General features: G+C 44.2%; 1 protein-coding gene across 1 annotated transcript in view; it reads right to left on the reverse strand.

Moving 5' to 3' along the window:
* LOC139418151 (fasciculation and elongation protein zeta-1-like) overlaps positions 1-22133 on the reverse strand; it is a 31199-nt gene that overhangs the window by 3514 nt on the left and 5552 nt on the right. Inside the window, exons 3-6 of the mRNA XM_071167382.1 lie at positions 21279-21378; positions 20247-20333; positions 19412-19580; positions 16125-16450 (exon numbers count right to left, since the gene is read on the reverse strand). Coding sequence (XP_071023483.1) covers positions 16125-16450; positions 19412-19580; positions 20247-20333; positions 21279-21378 — 682 coding nt within the window. The remainder of the gene's footprint in view (positions 1-16124; positions 16451-19411; positions 19581-20246; positions 20334-21278; positions 21379-22133) is intronic.

Here is a 22133-nt window from a genome sequence, read left to right on the forward strand (position 1 = left end):
TGAGTAACAACAACCCTCTGTCATCACAACACGGATTTAGTAACACTTTCTATGAGACAGCTTTCTTGTGATGCATTCTAAATACATTATAACATTCCTCTATGCATTCATACAGCTTATGCGGAGTTATTATGAATATACACTGCTCAAAAAAATAAAGGGAACACTAAAATAACACATCCTAGATCTGAATGAATGAAATATTTTTATTAAATACTTTTTTCTTTACATAGTTGAATGTAATGACAACAAAATCACACAAAAATTATCAATGGAAATCAAATTTATCAACCCATGGATTTGGAGTCACACTCAAAATTAAAGTGGAAAACCACACTACAGGCTGATCCAACTTTGATGTAATGTCCTTAAAACAAGTAAAAATGAGGCTCAGTAGTGTGTGTGGCCTCCACGCGCCTGTATGACCTCCCTACAACGCCTGGGCATGCTCCTGATGGACAGTCTGTGGTGCAACGTGGCGTTGGTGGATGGAGCGAGACATGATGTCCCAGATGTGCTCAATTGGATTCAGGTCTGGGGAACGGGCGGGCCAGTCCATAGCATCAATGCCTTCCTCTTGCTGGAACTGCTGACACACTCCAGCCACATGAGGTCTAGCATTGTCTTGCATTAGGAGGAACCCAGGGCCAACCACACCAGCATATGGTCTCACAAGGGGTCTGAGGATCTCATCTCGGTACCTAATGGCAGTCAGGCTACCTCTGGCGAGCACATGGAGGGCTGTGCGGCCCCCCAAAGAAATGCCACCCCACACCATGGCTGACCCACCGCCAAACCGGTCATGCTGGAGGATGTTGCAGGGAGCAGAACGTTCTACACAGCATCTCCAGACTCTGTCACGTCTGTCACATGTGCTCAGTGTGAACCTGCTTTCATCTGTGAAGAACACAGGGCGCCAATCTTGGTGTTCTCTGGCAAATGCCAAACGTCCTGCACGGTGTTGGGCTGTAAGCACAACCCCCACCTGTGGACGTCGGGCCCTCATACCACCCTCATGGAGTCTGTTTCTGAACGTTTGAGCAGACTCATGCACATTTATGGCCTGCTGGAGGTCATTTTGCAGGGCTCTGGCAGTGCTCCTCCTGCTCCTCCTTGCACAAAGGCGGAGGTAGTGGTCCTGCTGCTGGGTTGTTGCCCTCCCACGGCCTCCTCCAAGTCTCCTGATGTACTGGCCTGTCTCCTGGTAGCGTCTCCATGCTCTGGACACTACGCTGACAGACACAGCAAACCTTCTTGCCACAGCTCGCATTGATGTTCCATCCTGGATGAGCTGCACTACCTGAGCCACTTGTGTGGGTGGTAGACTCCGTCTCATGCTACCACTAGAGTGAAAGCACCGCCAGCATTCAAAAGTGACCAAAACATCAGCCAGGAAGCATAGGAACTGAGAAGTGGTCTGTAGTTACCACCTGCAGAACCACTCCTTTATTGGGGGTGTCTTGCTAATTGCCTATAATTTCCACCTGTTGTCTATTCCATTTGCACAACAGCATGTGAAATTTATTGTCAATCAGTGTTGCTTCCTAAGTGGACAGTTTGATTTCACAGAAGTGTGATTGACTTGGAGTTACATTGTGTTGTTTAAGTGTTCCCTTAATTTTTTTGAGCAGTGTAGTAGATTAGTGTCACGCCCTGACCATAGAGAGCCCTTGGTTCTCTATGGTGTAGTAGGTCAGGGTGTGACTAGGGGGTGATATAGTATAATTATTTCTATGTTGGTGCTAATGTGTTTCCCAATTAGAGGCAGCTGTTTATCGTTGCCTCTGACTGTGTTTTGTGGGATAAAAACAAATTGATTGTTTGTGTTAGTGTGTTTGAGCACTACGTCCTCGCGGTCTTTGTAAGTTTTGTTGTTTTGTTTTTGGTAGTTTCACTTAAATAAATATGTGGGACGATACTCGCCTTGGTCCGCTCATTTCCAAGATCGTGACAGGATACCCCACCCACAAAGGTCCAAGCAGCGTGAAAATGAGGTAAAGAAGTTTTGGACTTGGGAGGACATGAGATGACACGAGACCCTTCCTTGGTGGGAGTTGCCAAGGAGCATGGAAGGACAGCGTCGCATTTGGCCACAGAAACCCCAAGGTTTTTGGGGGGGGGGGTAGCACATGGAGCTGGCGGTCGAGCAGCGGAGATTGCCAGAGCCTGTTTGGGAGTCGGAGTCGGAATTTGATGAAAAATTCCAGAGAGAGGTGATAGCGATGAGAATGCTGCCATACAGGCGTGCTGAACAGCGTGACACTAGTTCGGTTCCATCTGCACCGGTTTCACGCATCTGGCCTCCAGCGCGCCTTCCCAGTCCGGTACGTCCTGTGTCAGCTTCCCGCACTCACCCTGAAGTGCGTGTCATCAGTTCGGTGCCACCTGTGCCAGATCCCCGCATCAGGCCTCTAGTGCGTCTACCCAGTCCGGTACGTCCTCTGCCTGCTCCTCGCACTTGCCCTGAAGTGCGTGTCACCATTCCGGTGCCACCTGTACCAGCTCCACGCACTAGGCCTCCAGTACGCATTCACAGTCCAGACCTTCCGGTGACGGTTGACAGTCCAGAGCTTCCGGCGACGGTTCACAGTCCAGAGCTTCTGGCGATAGTTCACAGTCCAGAGCTTCCGGCGACGGTTCACTGTCCGGAGCCTCTGGCGACGGTTCACAGTCCAGAGCTTCCGGCGATGGTTCACTGTCCGGAGCTTCCGGCGACAGTCCACTGTCCGGTACCACCCGCGACGGTCCACGGTCCGGAACCTCCCGCGATGTTCCACTGTCCGGAACCTCCCGCGACGTTCCACGGTCCGGAACCTCCCGCGACGTTCCACGGTCCGGAATCTCCCGCGACGTTCCACGGTCCGGAACCTCCTGCGACGTTCCACGGTCCGGAGCTTCCAGGCAAGGTGTCCAGTCCAGCTCCAAGGCCGGAACCTTCCTCTGCGCCGGTGCCCATCAAAAACTGTAATATCCTAAGTTCACGGAATCGTGGCTGAATGACGACATGGATATGGCAAGATAGCATGGCAAGATAGAACAGCACACTCCGGTAAGATGAGGGGGGCGGTCTGTGCATATTTGTAAACAACAGCTGGTGCACGAAATCTAAGGAAGTCTCTAGAGTAAATTGTGATAAATTGCAGGCCACAGTTTTCAGCTATACTTTTCGTGTCTGTTTATTTACCACCACAGACAGATGCTGGCACTAAGACTGCACTCAGTCAGCTGTATAAGGAAATAAGCAAACAGGAAACCACTCACCCAGAGGCGGGGCTCCTAGTGGCCGGAGACATTAATGCAGGGAAACTTAAATCAGTTCTACCAAATTTCCATCAACATGTTAAATGCGCAACCAGAGGGAAAAAAATTCTAGATCACCTGTACTCCATACACAGAGACGCGTACAAAGCTCTCCCTCGCCCTCCATTTGGTAAATCCGACCACAACTCTATCCTCCTGATTCCTGCTTACAAGCAAAAATGAAAGCAGGAAGCACCAGTGACTCGGTCTATAAAAAAAGTGGTCAGATGAAGCAGATGCTAAACAACAGGACTGTTTTGCTATCACAGACTGGAACATGTTCCGGGATTCTTGCGATGGCATTGAGGAGTACACCGCATCAGTCACTGGCTTTATCAATAAGTGCATCGGGGACGTCGTCCCCACAGTGTACATACCCCAAACAGAAACCATGGATTACAGGCAACATTTACACTGAGCTAAAGGATATAGCTGCCGCTTTCAAGGTGCGGGACTCTAACCCGGAAGCTTGCAAGAAATCCTGCTATGCCCTGCGACGAACCATCAAACAGGCAAAGCGTCAATACAGGGATAAGATTGAATCATACTACACCGGCTCCGACGCTCGTCGGATGTGGCAGGGCTTGCAAATTATTACATACTACAAAGGGAAGCACAGCTGAGAGCTGCCCAGTGACACGAGCCTACCAGATGAGCTAAATAACTTCTATGCTCGCTTCGAGGCAAGAAACACTGAGGCATGCATGAGAGCATCAGCTGTGGGATCACGCTCTCCGTAGCTGACATGAGTAAGACCTTTAAACATGCACAAGGCTGCAGGTCCAGACGGATTACCAGGACGTGTGCTCCGGGCATGTGCTGACCAACTGGCAGGTGTCTTCACTGACATTTTCAACATGTCCCTGATTAAGTCTATAATACCAGCATGTTTCAAGCAGACCACCATAGTCCCTGTGCCCAAGAACACAAAGGCAACCTGCCTCAATGACTACAGACCCGTAGCACTCACGTCCGTAGCCATGAAGTGCTTTGAAAGGTTGGTAATGGCTCACATCAACACCAAAAGGAACACTTATGTGAAAATACTATTCATTGACTATAGCTCAACGTTCAACACCATAGTACCCTCAAAGCTCATCACTAAGCTAAGGATCCTGGGACTAAACACCTCCCTCTGCAACTGGATCCCGGACTTTCTGATGGGCAGCCCCCATGTGGTGAGGGTAGGTAGCAACACATCTGCCACGCTGATCCTTAACACTGGAGCTCCCCAGGGGTGTGTGCTCAGTCCCCTGCTGTACTCCCTGTTCACCCACGACTGCATGGCCAGGCATGACTCCAACACCATCATTAAGTTTGCAGACGACAAAACAGTGGTAGGCCTGATCACCGACAACAACGATACAGCCTATAGGGAGGAAGTCAGAGGCCGGCCGGGTGGTGCCAGAATAACAACTTATCCCTCAATGTAACCAAGACTAAGGAGATTACTGTAGACTACAGGAAAAGGAGGACCGAGCACACCCCCATTCCCATCAATGGGGCTGTAGTGGAGCAGGTTGAGAGCTTCAAGTTCCTTGGTGTCCACATCAACAACAAACTAACCGGGCTATCTGCATTGTGCCCCCCCAACCCCACTTTTTACGGTACTGCTACTCTCTGTTCATCATATATGCATTGTCACTTTACCCATATCTACATGTACATACTACCTCAATCAGCCTGACTAACCGGTGTTTGTATGTAACCTCGCTACTTTTATAGCCTCGCTACTGTATATAGCTTGTCTTTTTACTGTTGTTTTATTTATTTACCTACCTATTGTTCACATAATACCTTTTTTGCACTATTGGTTAGAGCCTGTAAGTAAGCATTTCACTAAGATCTACACCTGTTTATTCAGCGTACGTGACAAATAAACTTTCATTTGAACCCAACAGCATTTATGAAGGCTGTTAATTTAAAAGGAGCAGTTATGAATGCTTATTATATTAAAATCAGACATCACCACAGGTCAATGGTAAATTGACTGTTTGTACATTATGATGAGGGCTACAGTAATTGACTCTAGCCTCCATTCTTACATTGTCATTACTAAATAGATAGAACTACCATGGTATTGGGCAGGTACAGTACCAGTCAAAAGTTTGGACACACCTACTCATTCAAGGGTATTTATTTATTTTTACTAGTAATAATAATAGTAAAGACATCAAAACTATGAAATGACACATATGGAATCATGTAGTAACCACAAAAGTGTTAAACAAATAAAAAATGCAATGTGTCTCAGAAAGACATGGAGGTTGGAACCAAAAATCTGAAATTTGGACTCATCAGACCAAAGGACATATTTCCACTGGTCTAAAGTCCATTGCTCGTGTTTCTTGGCCAAGCAAGTCTCTTCTGCTTATTGGTGTCCTTTATTAGTGGTTTCTTTGCAGCAATTCGATAATGAAGACCTGATTCACACAGTCTCCTCTGAACAGATGATGTTGAGTTGTGTCTGTTACTTGAACTCTGTGGAGCATTTATTTGGGCTGCAATTTCTAAGTCTGGTAACTCGCTAATGAACTTATCCTCTGCAGTAGAGTTAACTCTGGGTCATCCTTTCCTGTGGTGGATCTCATTCATCATAGCGCTTTATGGTTTTTGCAACTGCACTTGAAGAAACTTTCAAAGTTGTTGAATTTTTCCGGATTGACTGACCTTCATGTCTTAAAGTAAGAATGGGCTGTCATTTCTCTTTGCTTATTTGCGCTGGACTTAGCCCTATTTGGTGAAAGACCATCTTCTGTATACCAATCCTACCTTGTCACAACACAACTGATTGGCTCAAACACATTAAGAAGGAAAGAAATTCCACAAATTAACTTAACAAGGCACACTTGTTAATTGAAATGCATTCCAGGTGACTACCTCATGAAGCTGGTTGATATAATACCAAGAGTGTGCAAAGCTGTGATCAAGGCAAAGGGTGGCTACTTTCAAGAATCTAAAATATAAATTATATTTTGATTTGTTTAACCCTTTTTTGGTTACTACATGATTCCATATGTGTTATTTCATAGTTTTGATGTCTTCACTATTATTCTACAATGTCGAAAATAGTAGGGAATATTGAATGATCCTCAATGATCCATCGCATCTCCCAAAAATGTTTGAATGTCTAGAAACGAAAGCTTTGGTTGTCTTCCTCTCAGGCTTCCGTGTCTCCTCCCTGGACCTCCTCAATGTCCACCTCTTGAACATTAGACATCTGATGGCCTCATCTTCACTGTCACTTTTCAACCTTGTTGAGAATGGCTCGTTGTCAGGCTCAAAAAGTCTCAAATTTGCCCAGATGGCCACCAATTTTTAAACCCTTGTATTGGTCAGCCTGTTGCGTGCTTTGGTGTGTTCCCAATCAAGGACCAGTTGCACTCTGAGGCGGCTGATGTTGGTGGGATTTGGAGGATGATGGAGGCAACAGAGGAAAGGGCCTCAGATCCACAAAGTCCCTTCCACCATGTGGCTGTGAGATATGTTGGCATGACTGCCATCCCAAAGCCCTTGCTTGGAAGTGTACTTCGCCAGACTGCCAAGAACCTTGCCCTCATCCAGGCCAAGGTGGCGAGACACGGTAGTGATGACACCATAGGCCTTGTTGATCTCTGCACCAGACAGGATGCTCTTGCCAGCATACTTGGGGTCCAACATGTACGCTGCGGCATGTTTGGGCTTCAGGCAGAAGTCGCTTTTTGATGTATTTCAGAACTGCAGTTTCCTCTGCTTGGAGCAACAGTGGAGTGGGCAGGGCAGTACGAATTTATTCTCTTACATCTGCAAGCAGAGTCTGTACATCAGACCGGATGGCATTGTCTCCCTCAAGCCTTGCAATGGCTACTGCTATAGGTTTCAGGAGTTTCAGACTGCTTACCACTCTCTCCCAAAATACATAATCCAGGAGGATCCTCTTGATGGGGCTGTCCATATCAGCAGAGGGCCATTTCCTGGAGAGCCCCCTTAACCCCCAGGAGACTGTCAAACATGATGACAACACCACCCCAACGGGTGTTGCTGGGCATCTTCAATGTGGTGCTCTTGTTCTTCCCACTTTGCTTGGTGAGGTAGATTGCTGCTATATCTTGATGACCCTTCACACACCTAACCATTTCCTTGGCTCTCTTGTAGAGTGTATCCATTGTTTTCAGTGCCATAATGTCCTTGAGGAGCAGATTCAATGCATGAGCAGCACAGCCAATTGGTGTGATGTGAGGGTAGGACTCCTCCACTTTAGACCAAGCAGCTTTCACGTCCACAGCATTGTCTGTCACCAGTGCAAATACCTTCTGTGGTCCAAGGTCATTGATGACTGCCTTCAGCTCATCTGCAATGTAGAGACAGGTGTGTCTGTTGTTCCTTGTGTCTGTCCTCTTATAGAATACTGGTTGAGGGGTGGAGATTATGTAGTTAATTATTCCTTGCCCACGAACATTCGACCACCCATCAGAGATGAATGCAATACAGTCTGCTTTCTCTATGATTTGCTTGACCTTCACTTGAACTCTGCATCCAGCAAATTAGTAGACAAAGCATGTCTGGTTGGAGGGGTGTATGCTGGGTGAAGAACATTCAGAAATCTCTTCCAATACACATTGCCTGTGAGCATCAGAGGTGCACCAGTTGCATACACAGCTCGAGCAAGACATTCATCAGCATTTCTCTGACTACGTTCCTCCAGGTGTCCGATTCATAATTTTCACCTCAAATAGAAGTAGAGGGACTTTTGTCAGAGGTTGCTTGTTGTGAGCACTGAAGGAACTTTATGTACTTGGCCAGATTATTCTGCATCTTTGTTGCAGTGAAATGTCTCCACACATCAGATAGAGCCCGTGGCATTCTCCTGTAAAGATTACGGGAAAAAACTAGTAAAAACACAAACAAATATAATTCCATGTACAGATAAATAGTTAAGCACTTAGATTAAACAACTCCTTTGTAAAATAATTGTTTTAAGATGAAACAGGTGAATTAACACTCCTCAGTTAGCAGGCTAAAGCAAGCTAAAACTCACATGGTAGCAAAAACTAACTAGCAGAAATTGTTAACAAGTTAGAAATGATTTAAACACACTTTGCTGTAGGCTACTATTTACTAGTTAACAAAAAATCATGCATGTCATTTAAAATATATTCACACCACCCAGTATTGTAATCAAAACTTACCAGAAAGCATGTAGTCCTTGGCTCAGACAGTGTAGTAGTGTGGGCTCAATAGCATCTCATTAGTGTGCAAGATTTTGAGAATTAGCTGTACATGTGATGGAAGAGTGCACTCCACATGTGATGGAAGAATGCACTGTGCATGCAGAGGGTTGTAATTCCATTGAATGTGGATATTTTAAAGAAAATATGCCACAAGACCTAGAACTGCCTTGTGTATCCTACAAAAAAAGGTTCACTGTTAACTGTCAACTTCCCATGGAAAATTTCAGAGCGTTTGCAACCCTAGCTGTTACTGTAAGTGAACCTATGGTTACTTCCTCTGTGAGTACTCGGTCTGTTCTTCCCGTAAGTTCAGTTAGTTAGGACCTCTCGGTCCATTATCCATGTTGATGTGTGAGGGAGAGAGAGAGAGCTGTCTGGCTTGGAAATGGATGTGTATGGACATTAAGCCCACATGCGTGTGTGTGTGTGCATGCCTGTGTGTTGACAGATACACGCATGCACACACACAGAAAACTACAGGAAAAGGAGGACCGAGCATGCCCCCATTCTCATTGATGGGGCTGTAGTGGAGCAGGTTGAGAGCTTCAAGTTCCTTGGTGTCCACATCACCAACAAACTAACATGGTCCAAGCACATCAAGAGTCGACTCCGGCACTGCTTGCTGTGCGGTAGCAGAGAAAACAGTCTATGACTTGGGTGACTGGAGTCTCTGACAATGTTATGTTTTTTCCTCAGACACCGCCTATTATATAGGTCCTGGATTGCAGGAAGCTTGGCCCCAGTGATGTACTGGGCCACACGCACTACCCTCTGTAGAAACTCACTGTCAGATGCCGAGCAGTTGCCATACCAGGTGGTGATGCAACCGGTCAGGATGCTCTCGATGGTGCAGCTGTAGAACTTTTTGAGGATCTGGGGATGGATACCAAATATTTTTGCCATGATCTCTTCACAACTGCCTTGGTGTGTTTGGACCGTGATAGATCATTGGTGATGTGGACACCAAGGCAGTTGAAATTCTCGACCCGCTTCACTACAGCCCTGTTAATGGGGGCCTGTTCGGCTCGCCTTTTCCTGAAGTCCACGATCAGTTCCTTTGTCTTGCTCACATTGAGGGAGAGGTTGTTGTCCTGGCACCACGCTGCCAGTTCTCTGACCTCCTCCCTATAGACTGTCTCATCATTGTCGGTGATCAGGCCTACAACTATTGTGTGGTCAGCAAACTTTTTAAAAATGTTTTATATTTCACCTTTGTTTAACCAGGTAGGCCAGTTGAGAACAAGTTCTCATTTAAAACTGCGACCTGGCCGAGATAAAGCAAAGCAGTGCGACACAATTTAGCAAATTAACACTGGAGTGATAGATGTGCAGATGATGATGTGGAAGAAGAAATACTGGTGTGCAAAATAACAAAAATTTAAATAAAAACTATATCGGAATGAGGTAGATAGATTGGATGGGCTTTTTACTGATGGGTTGTGTACACCTGCAGTGATCGGTAAGCTGCTCAGATAGCTGATGCTTAAAGTTAGTGAGGGAGATATAAGTCTCCAACTTCAGCAATTTTTGCAATTCGTTCTAGTCATTGGCAGCAGAGAACTGTAAGGAAAGGTGGGCAAATGAGGTGTTGGCTTTGAGGATGACCAGTAAGATATACAGTGCCTTGCGAAAGTATTCGGCCCCCTTGAACTTTGCGACCTTTTGCCACATTTCAGGCTTCAAACATAAAGATATAAAACTGTATTTTTTGTGAAGAATCAACAACAAGTGGGACACAATCATGAAGTGGAACGACATTTATTGTATATTTCAAACTTTTTTAACAAATCAAAAACTGAAAAATTGGGCTTGCAAAATTATTCAGCCCCTTTACTTTCAGTGCAGCAAACTCTCTCCAGAAGTTCAGTGAGGATCTCTGAATGATCCAATGTTGACCTAAATGACTAATGATGATAAATACAATCCACCTGTGTGTAATCAAGTCTCCGTATAAATGCACCTGCACTGTGATAGTCTCAGAGGTCCGTTAAAAGCGCAGAGAGCATCATGAAGAACAAGGAACACACCAGGCAGGTCCGAGATACTGTTGTGAAGAAGTTTAAAGCCGGATTTGGATACAAAAAGATTTCCCAAGCTTTAAACATCCCAAGGAGCACTGTGCAAGCGATAATATTGAAATGGAAGGAGTATCAGACCACTGCAAATCTACCAAGACCTGGCCGTCCCTCTAAACTTTCAGCTCATACAAGGAGAAGACTGATCAGAGATGCAGCCAAGAGGCCCATGATCACTCTGGATGAACTGCAGAGATCTACAGCTGAGGTGGGAGACTCTGTCCATAGGACAACAATCAGTCGTATATTGCACAAATCTGGCCTTTATGGAAGAGTGGCAAGAAGAAAGCCATTTCTTAAAGATATCCATAAAAAGTGTTGTTTAAAGTTTGCCACAAGCCACCTGGGAGACACACCAAACATGTGGAAGAAGGTGCTCTGGTCAGATGAAACCAAAATGGAACTTTTTGGCAACAATGCAAAACGTTATGTTTGGCGTAAAAGCAACACAGCTGAACACACCATCCCCACTGTCAAACATGGTGGTGGCAGCAGGGACAGGGAAGATGGTTAAAATTGATGGGAAGATGGATGGAGCCAAATACAGGACCATTCTGGAAGAAAACCTGATGGAGTCTGCAAAAGACCTGAGACTGGGACGGAGATTTTTCTTCCAACAAGACAATGATCCAAAACATAAAGCAAAATCTACAATGGAATGGTTCAAAAATAAACATATCCAGGTGTTAGAATGGCCAAGTCAAAGTCCAGACCTGAATCCAATCGAGAATCTGTGGAAAGAACTGAAAACTGCTGTTCACAAATGCTCTCCATCCAACCTCACTGAGCTCGAGCTGTTTTGCAAGGAGGAATGGGAAAAAATGTCAGTCTCTCGATGTGCAAAACTGATAGAGACATACCCCAAGCGACTTACAGCTGTAATCGCAGCAAAAGGTGGCGCTACAAAGTATTAACTTAAGGGGGCTGAATAATTTTGCAAGCCCAATTTTTCAGTTTTTGATTTGTTAAAAAAGTTTGAAATATCCAATAAATGTCGTTCCACTTCATGATTGTGTCCCACTTGTTGTTGATTCTTCACAAAAAATACAGTTTTATATCTTTATGTTTGAAGCCTGAAATGTGGCAAAAGGTCGCAAAGTTCAAGGGGGCCGAATACTTTCGCAAGGCACTGTACCTGCTGGAGTGCTTGCTACGGGTGGGTGTTGTTATGGTGACCAGTGAGCTGAGATAAGGCGGAGCTTTACCTAGCAAAGACTTATTGATGACCTGGAGCCAGTGGGTCTGGCGCCGAATATGTATCGAGGGCCAGCCTACGAGAGCATACATGTCGCAGTGGTGGGGGATATATCGGGCTTTGGTGCAAAACGGATGGCACTGTGATAGACTGCATCCAGTTTGCTGAGTAGAGTGTTGGAGGCTATTTTATAAATGACGTAGCCGAAGTCGAGGATCGGTAGGATAGTCAGTTTTACAAGGGTATGTTTGGCAGCGTGAGTGAAGGAGGCTTTGTTGCGAAATAGGAAGCAGACTCTAGATTTAATTTTGGATTGGAGATGCTTAATATGAGTCTGGAAGGAGAGTTTAAAGTCTAGCGAGACACCTAGGTATTTGTTGTTGTCCACATCTAAGTCAGAACCGTCCAGAGTAGTGATGCTAGTCGGGCGGGCAGGAGCGGGCAACGATCGTTTGAAAAGCATGCATTTGGTTTTACTAGCGTTTAACCTCTCTGGGACATGTGGTACGGTAGCGTCCCGCCTCGCTAACAGCCAGTGAAAGTGCAGGGCACCAAATTCAAAACAACAAAAATCCCATAATTACAATTCCTCAAGCATACAAGTATTGTACACCATTTTAAAGATAAAATTATCGTTAATCCAGCCACAGTGGCTGATTTCAAAAAGGCTTTACAGCGAAAGCACCACAAAAGATTATGTTAGGTCACCACCAAGTCACAGAAAAACCCAGCCATTTTTCAAGCCAAAGAGAGGAGTCACAAAAAGCACAAATAGAGATAAAATTAACCACTAACCTTTGATGATCTTCATCAGATGACACTCATAGGACTTCATGTTACACAATACATGTATGTTTTGTTCGCTAAAGTGTATATTTATATCAAAAAATCTCATTTTACATTGGCGCATTACGTTCAGTCTAAAACATGCAGTGATTGTGCAGAGAGCCACATCAATTTACAGAAATACTCATCATAAATGTTGATGAAAATACAAGTGTTATACATGGAATTAGAGATATACTTCTGCTTAATGCAACTGCTGTGTCAGATTTACGTTACTGAAAAAGCAAACCATGCAATAATCTGAGTACAGCGTTCAGGCAACAAAGCAGCCAAAAAGATATTCGCCATATTGTGTAGTCAACATTAGTCAGAAATAGCATTATAAATATTCACTTACCTTTGATGATCTTCATCAGAATGCACTCCCAGGAATCCCAGTTTCACAATAAATGTTTGATTTGTTCGATAAAGTTAATAATTTATGTCCAAATAGCTTCTTTTGTTAGGGCGTTTGGTAAACAAATCCAAACGCTCGTTCAGGTCCAGCCGAACGACGGACGTAATGTTCGAAAAGTTATATTACAGGTCGTAGAAACTTGTCAAAGTATAGAATCAATCTTTAGGATGTTTTTATCATAAATCTTCAATAATGTTACAACCGGAGAATCCGGAAAAGCAATGGAACGAGAGCTAACTCTCTCGTGAACGTGCCTCACGAGAATGTGGTAAAAGACTGTTGACATCTAGTGGAAGCCTTAGGAAGTGCAATATGACCCCATTTACACTGTATATTGGAATATGGCAAAGAGTTGAAAAACGACAAATCTCTGATTTCCCACTTCCTGGTTGGATTTTTCTCTGCCATATGAGTTCTGTTATACTCACATATATCATTCAAACAGTTTTAGAAACTTCAGAGTGTTTTCTATCCAATATTGCTAATAATATGCATATATTAGCATCTGGGACAGAGTAGCAGGCAGTTTACTCTGGGCACCTTATTCATCCAAGCTACTCAATACTGCCTCCCTGTCACCAAGAAGATAAGAGCAGTTGGAGGCCACGGACGGAGTGTTTCATGGCATTGAAGCTTGTTTGTTAACAATCTCCAAAGAAGGGCCAGAAGTATACAGAATGGTGTCGTCTGCGTAAAGGTGGATTGAAGAATCACCCGCAGCAAGAGTAACATCGCTGATATTTTCAGAGAAAAGAGTCGGCCCGAGAATTTAACCCTGTGGTACCCCCATAGAGACTGCCAGAGGTCCGGACAACAGGCCTTCCGATTTGACACACTAAACTCTATCTGAGAAGTAGTTGGCAAACCAGGCGAGGCAGCCATTTGAGAAACCAAGGCTGTTGAGTCTGCCGATAAGAATACGGTGATTGACAGAGTCGAAAGCCTTGGCCAGGTCGATGAAGACGGCTGCACAGTACTGTCTTTAATCAATGGCAGTTATGATATCGTTTAGTACCTTGAGCGTGGCTGAGGTGCACCTGTGACCAGCTCGGAAACTGGATTGCACAGCGGAGAAGGTACGGTGGAATTCGAAATGGTCTGTGATCTGTTTGTTAACTTGGCTTTCGAAGACTTTAGAAAGGCAGGGCAGGATGGATATAGGTCTATAACAGTTTGGGTCTAGAGTGTCACCCCCTTTGAAGAGGGGGATAACCGCGGCAGCTTTGCAATCTTTAGGGATCTCGGGCGATACGAAAGAGAGATGGAACAGACTGGTAATAGGGGTTGCAACAATGGCGGCGGATAATTTTAGAAAGAGACGGTCCAGATTGTCTAGCCCAGCTGATTTGTACAGGACCCGATTTTACAGCTCTTTCAGAATATCTGCTATCTGTATTTGGGTGAAGGAGAAGGCTGGGGAGGCTTGGCCAAGTAGCTGCAGGGGGTGCAGAGCTGTTGGCTGGGTTTGGGGTAGCCAGGAGGAAAGCATGGCCAGCCGTAGAGAAATGCTTATTGAAATTCTCAATTATCGTGGATTTATTGGTGGTGACTGTGTTTCCTAGCCTCAGTGCAGTGGACAGCTGGGAGGAGGTGCTCTTGTTCCCCATGGACTTTACAGTGTCCCAAAACTTTTTGGAGTTAGAGCTACGAGATGCAAATTTCTGTTTGAAAAAGCTAGCCTTTGCTTTCCTGACTGACTGTGTATTTTGGTTCCTGACTTCCCTGAAACGTTGCATATTGCGAGTACTATTCGACGCTAGTGCAGTCCGCCACAGGATGTTTTTGTGCTGGTCGGGGGCCTTCAGGTCTGAAGTGAACCAAGGACCTTATTTGTTCTTAGTTCTAAATTTTTTTGAAAGGGGCAAGCTTATCTAAGATGGTGAGGAAATTACTTTTAAAGAACGACCAGGCATCCTCTACTGACGAGGATCCTCTACGGAACTTAATGATGGTGTTGGAGACGTGTTTGACCATGCAGCCGTGGGTGAACAGGGAGTACAGGAGGGGACTAAGTACACACCCCGAAGTGGCCCCAGTGTTGAGGATCAGCGTGGCAGACATGTTGCTACATACCCTTACCAACTGGGGGCGGCCCGTCAGGAAGTCCAGGATCCAGTTGCAGAGGGAGGTGTGTAGTCCCAGGATCCTAAGCTTAGTGATGAGCTTCGTGGGCACTTTGGTGTTGAACGCTGAGCTGTAGTCAATGAATAGCATTTTCACATAGGTGTTCCTTTTGTCCAGGTGGGAAAGGGCAGTGTGCAGTGCGTCATCTGTGGATCTGTTGGGGCGGTATGTGAATTGGAGTGGGTCTAGAGTATCCGGGAGCATGCTGTTGATGTGAGCCATGACCAGCCTTTCTAAGCACTTCATGGCTACAGTTGTGAGTGCTACAGTGCGGTAATCATTTAGGCAGGTTACCTTCGCTTCCTTGTGCACAGGGACTATGGTGGTCTGCTTGAAAGATGTAGGTATTAGACTCAGTCAGGGAGGTTGAAAATGTCAGTGAAGACTCTTGCCAGTTGGTCCGTGCACGCTTTGAGTACACGTCATGGTAATCCATCTGGCACCGGGGCTTTGTTAATGTTTAAAGGTCTTTCTCACATCGGCTAACGAGAGCGTTATCACACAGTCATCCAGAACAGCTGGTGCTCTCGTGCATGCTTCAGTGTTGCTTGCCTCGAAGCGAGCATAAAAGGCATTTAGCTCGTCTGGTAGGCTCGTGTCACTCGGCAGCTTGCGTCTGGGTTTCCCTTTGTAGTCCGTAATAGTTTTCAAGCTCTGCCACATCTGACGAGCGTCAGAGCCAGTGTAGTAAGATTCAATCTTAATCCTGTATTGATGCTTTGCTTGTTTGATGGTTAGTCTAAGGGCACTAACCCACACATTGGCTCTGTACCGATACCCCCTGTATATAGTCTTGCTATTGTTATCTTATTGCTGCTCTTTAATTACTTGTTCTTTTTATTTCTTATTCTTATTTGTATTTTTTTAACTGCATTGTTGGATAGGGGCATGTGACTAAAATTGGATTTGATTTGATTTTGATGCAAACACCATCATCATCATACAACATTGGTATGTGTCAATCCCTCAGTGCTAACCTTCGTAAGCATGGAGGCGGGCTTGGAGTCTGTGCAGGCGTTGATCAAAGTAGGTGTTCCACCAACCACAGTCGTGGTTAACGCGTTACCCTGCAGACTGAGGCCCTTGTCGATCCGGCGCCTACGCTTGCCCGTGTCCCGCTGTTCCTTCTGGCGGTTTTGCACCTCCATGAGGGCCGTGATGAACGTGTTCTTCACCTCCTTCTCAAACTCCAGCTCGTCACGACGCGCCAGCTGGGTGACCAGCTCCTCGGAGTACTCTCTGATGGCCGCCTCCACCCGGCACAGCAGCTCCACCAGAGCCGAGCTGGGCATCACACTCAAGCCTGGAGGGAGAGAGAGGCATGGAGGTCAGGTATAGAGATACATTAGCCTGGAGCCCCGCTCTGCATGAGCTGAATAGCCAAATCCTATGGTCATTGTCACAAACAGACAGATCTGAACCCAGGCAAACTGACATAGGTCTGGAGGGAGAAGGGAGGAGACAATGGTTGTAATCAGGTATGGAGCTATGCTACATTAGCCTGTTGATTCCAAATGCTGTATAGCCAACTCTTACAGTCATTGTTACGAATAGATCTAGGACCAGGCTAACTGTACATAGAGGTGAACAGAGATTCAATATGCATAATGTTATATACTGTAGAAGGGATATCAAATTGCTTTCCTTGAGGGACAAAGCACAATGACATAAACTGCTTGGGAAAAAGGAAACCTGGGCCTGTATTCATAAAACATCTCAGAGTGCTAATTTAGGATCAGGTTCCCCCTGTCAATATAATCATATTCATTGTGATATAAAAGGCAATACTGATTCTAGATCAGCATACTTTGAGACACTTTATGAATATGAGCCCAGCACCACTTCAGGCCTCAAGGGCAGGAATTGAATTGATGTGTATTCATGGATGCCATGGGAAGCCAGGCTTCACAATCTTTTGGACCAATAATAAAAATTTATAATAATAATACAAATATTTATTTTGTCTCTCTGTGTTTCATAATTGTACTTCAATTCACAAGAGGCTGAATGTATCTTAAAGGAGAAAGCATCCAAGCGAGCGAAACAGCGCCCCTCTGTCTCTCTACATGTAGGCCATCAAACTGATGCTGTCTGGTTCAAACGAGTATGACATTGTTGCCGCCCGTAGCATTGAATGCAAGGGAAGCCAGTGAGTATCTAGCCTCGCTTGACAAAAAAAGTATAAAAAATGTACCAATCAGCATTGAGCTAAACTGAGCGAGCTCAACTGTGAATGGTCCTGGCGTACCAGAAAAAGTGACAAGGGAAGCCAGCTTGGATTTGGCGTCACTCCTATCAAATCCCATTGAGAGCATACTTGAACTGTTGCACCTCGTTGTGTTGGTGTCCTCCGGTGGCTAGCTAGCCAGCTAGCTAAAATCGGCCTTTTCCTAAATTAGCCATGGATGGAAATAGAGATTTGGACTTGTGGTTTTACTTCATTCTCCGTACTGGCCAATGACTTTAACAGTGATTCTGATCCAACCATTAAGTCATACATTGTTGTGCCCCTGACCTGGGAGGATGGAAGTTCAATATGTAGCTAGATGTAGAAGGCTAATGTTAACTAGCTAACATTTCCCATGAATGGAAGTTAGGGTAGCGAGCTAGCATTTTAGCCAGGTAGCCTAGGACAATAAACAATAAAAGTGTGTATAGGTATGACAGACTGTGATTGACTGTTTCCTCAACATGAAAGAGAGGAGGATGACATTGGAATTTCTCTACGAGTCAAAAAAATGTTCTACATTCACAAACACACACGCACACACATAAATCAGAACCATGGACAGCCACATCACATTTAGCTTACGTGGATTGAACAAAACATTTTTGGGTATATTTTAGTTGTCACTCTATTAGACTAAGTAGATGTGATTTGATGATGTTGAAGTTAAAATGGTGCTGGAATAGTGGAGGCAGCTGCTGTTTTCTTTGCGACTTGCAGTAACTCTCTGAGGTTCTAAATCAATACTTGTTTAGTGGTCTGAAAATGTCGGAAACATTAACTTGCTTGTAGGTCATGTAATTGTCTGTTACTGTACATGCAATATTCTTTGTGGCCTTTTGTTTAATTTTTAATTTAACCTTTATTTAAGTAGGCAAGTCAGTTAAGAACAAATTCTTATTTACAATGACGGCCTACACCGGCCAAACCCAGACGATGCTGGGCCTATGGTGCGCCGCCCTATGGGACTCCCAATCATGGCCGGTTGTGATACAGCCTGGATTGGAACCAGGATTCGAACCACTTCACTGGACAGAGATTGCTATCTGGTTTTGTGATAAAATAAAGGTGTGGTTGTATTTATTCTGGCCACTGTGTCTTCTTATTTCTCGGTCATAAGGCCTATATATCACAGTTGCAAGGCATATGAATTAACAGGTTATAGAGCAAACAATGCAATTATCACAACACATAGATTGTAATGTCTTTATTGGGGGGATGGGCTTGGCTTCCCCAGTGATGTTACCCATGCACCGCTACTGCATACAGTATATGAATTGACTACATAAATGGGAGGAAAATGGGATGATATCACCCATATGTCACCTATGACGTTTTTCATTAGTCTTGACATTAAATTCTGAGAAGAGGAACTGGCCTTTGACTGTTTCTGTGACTGTGGGTGATACTGTCCAATATTACTACTATTTTTGGAAGTAAACACACACAAACACACACCAAGCAGGACAAATAAAAATGTGTCTCATGCAGGAGAGCCACATGGTCACACAATGTCTTTCCACAGGGAACCATATTGAGTGTGTGACATGGCCCTCTGAAATGATCGACTCATACGAAAAATGCCTGCTGCAGGTTTGTCCAGTTATTCATCCTATATTCACCATAGAGGCTGAAGACTGATGAAAGTTCCAGATGTTTACTCAGGTAAACTGATAAGACAACCACATTGTCTGAACTAGGAACCCTCACCCAATCAAAGTCCTATAAGCAGGGTGTTAGCCTACTGAGCTAAACCCTAGCCATTAACTCAAACAACTTTACATATTTTTGTCTCAGACAAGGTTACTCAGTGATTCAGTCACAGCTCATAGAGCACATCTTTAACCACTACAAGATCGGTCAAAGGTCACTTTCCTTTTACACACTATTGTATAAACAGGAAATAGATTTTGGTCTGTCCACAACTCCAATGAAAATCTCAATTGGACCTTGAATTGCTAAAATGTTCATTTAACTCCTTGGTAAATGTGACTTGGTGTTTAACCCTTCAGTCAACCTTAGTTTTTGTACACTTACCTTCATAAGAAGGCATGTTGTTATTGGCGGCCTGGGACAGCTGTCTGATCTCTTCCAGAAGGGATGGGTTGGTCTTGGGTGAGGAGTGTCCACTCTCTTCCTCGTCATCCTCCTCTGTCTCACCAGGGTCCGGAGAGTTCTCCATCATCTCAACTATCTCCTCAATTACCTTGGAGAGAGAGAGATGGAGGTAAGGTAGATGAATGTTTAGTAGCCTATGCTATAATGCAGCTATACATTTAGCCTTGGCCTAAATTGACTTGGCCTTTCTAACCACTATTATTATAGTATATGGGGGAGTTAATGTATTTTACTTGTGTATGTTTTAAATGAGTCTAAATTAGATTAAAGTAACTGTCCAGAGAGAATCTCACATTTAAAAGTTAATATTCTGTTAACTCATACCAAAATAATCTTGTTGACTCATCTTTTATTCGTATTTGTGGCCAAAGCATAAATTGGAGAAAAACACACCTCTAACTTATATCTCAAAGAGACCATTTAAAAAATGTTTGCTACTTCCTCATAGAGGATGATTGTCAATAAGCGGTCTACTTGCATTAATATTTTGAATGACCGGTATACTCCTACACCATTCTGTTGTTGGGTACGCCCACACCATTCCAGCACAGAAAAGCTGCTTTTTAACATACGTATTACCATTTTCTTTTAAGGAAAACTGTTTAACTTGTGTTGTAAATAATTATAGGTCATATTTCATAGAAATCTGGAAACACTGGACAGTTACTTTAACTAAACCCAGTAATATTCAGTACTTAACTGGAAGTCCTACCAAGTCCTTTGGATAACAGGAAGTATATGTGTCTGTAGTCACCTGATCAGCAGTGAGGAGAGGCTCCTCGCTCAGGCAGTTGGCATTGTCGTTCTTCTCGTTCATCTCCTCCTCCTCTTTTTCATGAATCTGTAGAATACAAGAGAGAACGAATGAAACCATGGAAACCCATTCAGCCACATTAGTGCTAAAGTAGCTTAACTTCTTAGTATTGGAAACAGAAACCATGGAAACAAGGTTTATAAATAAGAGTACAGAAAAGCCATTCACCTATATTGGATTCATTTTTAGATTATTAGCATTGGCATTTAGGGAGCTAGTGAACATGGCCCAAATATGACCCCATTATCCCCCTCTCTGCTCTTCATCCTAAAATACAATTTACTACCCTCGAGTTTAGAAGCCAATTTGAAAGTGTTTGGGTTGTGCTTAATCAGACTCAAATTGCCCCAAATATATCCATTGTCCTTTGACTGTCTGTTTTCTACTTGATTGCTTTTGATGCGCATTGTTTTTATGCCATTTGCCTCAATCAGTAATAAACTAAACCGGGGGCATGGAAGGGTAAATGCTGATGGAATGCTTTCCACTGTTTGGAGAGTCGCTTATACAGTAGCTTCCTGCTGGGGACTGTCTGTCTGCGTATTGGCCCTGGCCCAGTGCCTGCAGTTGCATGTGAGAGCAGGCTAGAGGAGATGGAGAGAAGGTGTAGGAGGAGGGGGGTTGATTGACAGATACTAAGTAGCATGCAATCAAGGCAGCTCAGCCTTGATTTTTGGTGTCAGGTCAGGTGACGTTAGCACCACAAGCACGACACACTCTAGCTTGCACGTTTGCTAAAACGTTGATCTCTTACAGCATGTTCTCCCACATTGCCTCACTAAAGAACACACTGCAGTCAGTCAAACATATCCATTCAAATAAAAGTCTAAAGATCTAATGAAAAAAATGTACTTCCAAGATGTTGTCTCAGAATGTTGTCTTTCCAGTTGAGAAGAAAGGGGGTTGGAAAATGGAGAAACATGATTCTTCCGAATACCTTAAAGTATTTTGGAGTATATTGGAGGGCGTTACCTCCTGATCGGAGAGGTTGCCGTTGAATCCCTCTGAGTTGGGGTTGTCCCAGCTGGAGACAGAGGAAGGGATGTAGTTATCCATCAGCGCATCCCACACACTGAAACATGGACATAAACAAACACACATTCAGTCACCAACACTGCAACACAACAAAAATTCACTGTAAAAATGCACACAAACAAAAGGAGATGCAAACACACTTAGCCACCAACATTGCAACAGGACATCTCATATAATCCGGCACAAGACAAACACTCAGTCACCAATGCTGAAACAGTCAGGACATCCCACACACAACACAGCACAAAACACTATCAGTCCTCAAGGCTGTAACTATCAGGAAACAGGCTATTTTTGGGGGGGCATAGAATGGTAATTTAATAATAATCCCAAATCCCAAATTCAGTGGTGGTTTGTGATTAAAACAAATTGAGGAGGAGGATGGATTACATCGAAGAGATCCATCCTTCTCTTCCTCCCTAGATGACCCTCCTCTACCCAAATCACATTTGATAGAAATGGTCAATTGTATATCTGCAGCCATTTTCTTCTATCAGTGTTCCGTTGAATATTTGCAGACAGTGAATGCAGAAGAAGAGATGTTCACATCACATTATTGTGCTTCATTCTCTTTTGTTGCTCTTTTATTTCACTCTGTTTTGGGTGGTCTCTCAAAAATGATGTCCCTGAACTTGTCAACATAATTAATCAAAATCTAAATGCACATCAAAATCCTCCCCATTGCAGTCCAGGCTGCAATGCACACAGTCAACTAACAATAAAATCTAAACTCACAGTTTACACATTTTTTACAGGTGTCAAATTTGAATAAGTATAGATAAAAACAGCCCC

This window comes from Oncorhynchus clarkii, chromosome 10 (assembly GCF_045791955.1).
Source record: "Oncorhynchus clarkii lewisi isolate Uvic-CL-2024 chromosome 10, UVic_Ocla_1.0, whole genome shotgun sequence".
NCBI classification, from domain to species: domain Eukaryota; kingdom Metazoa; phylum Chordata; class Actinopteri; order Salmoniformes; family Salmonidae; genus Oncorhynchus; species Oncorhynchus clarkii.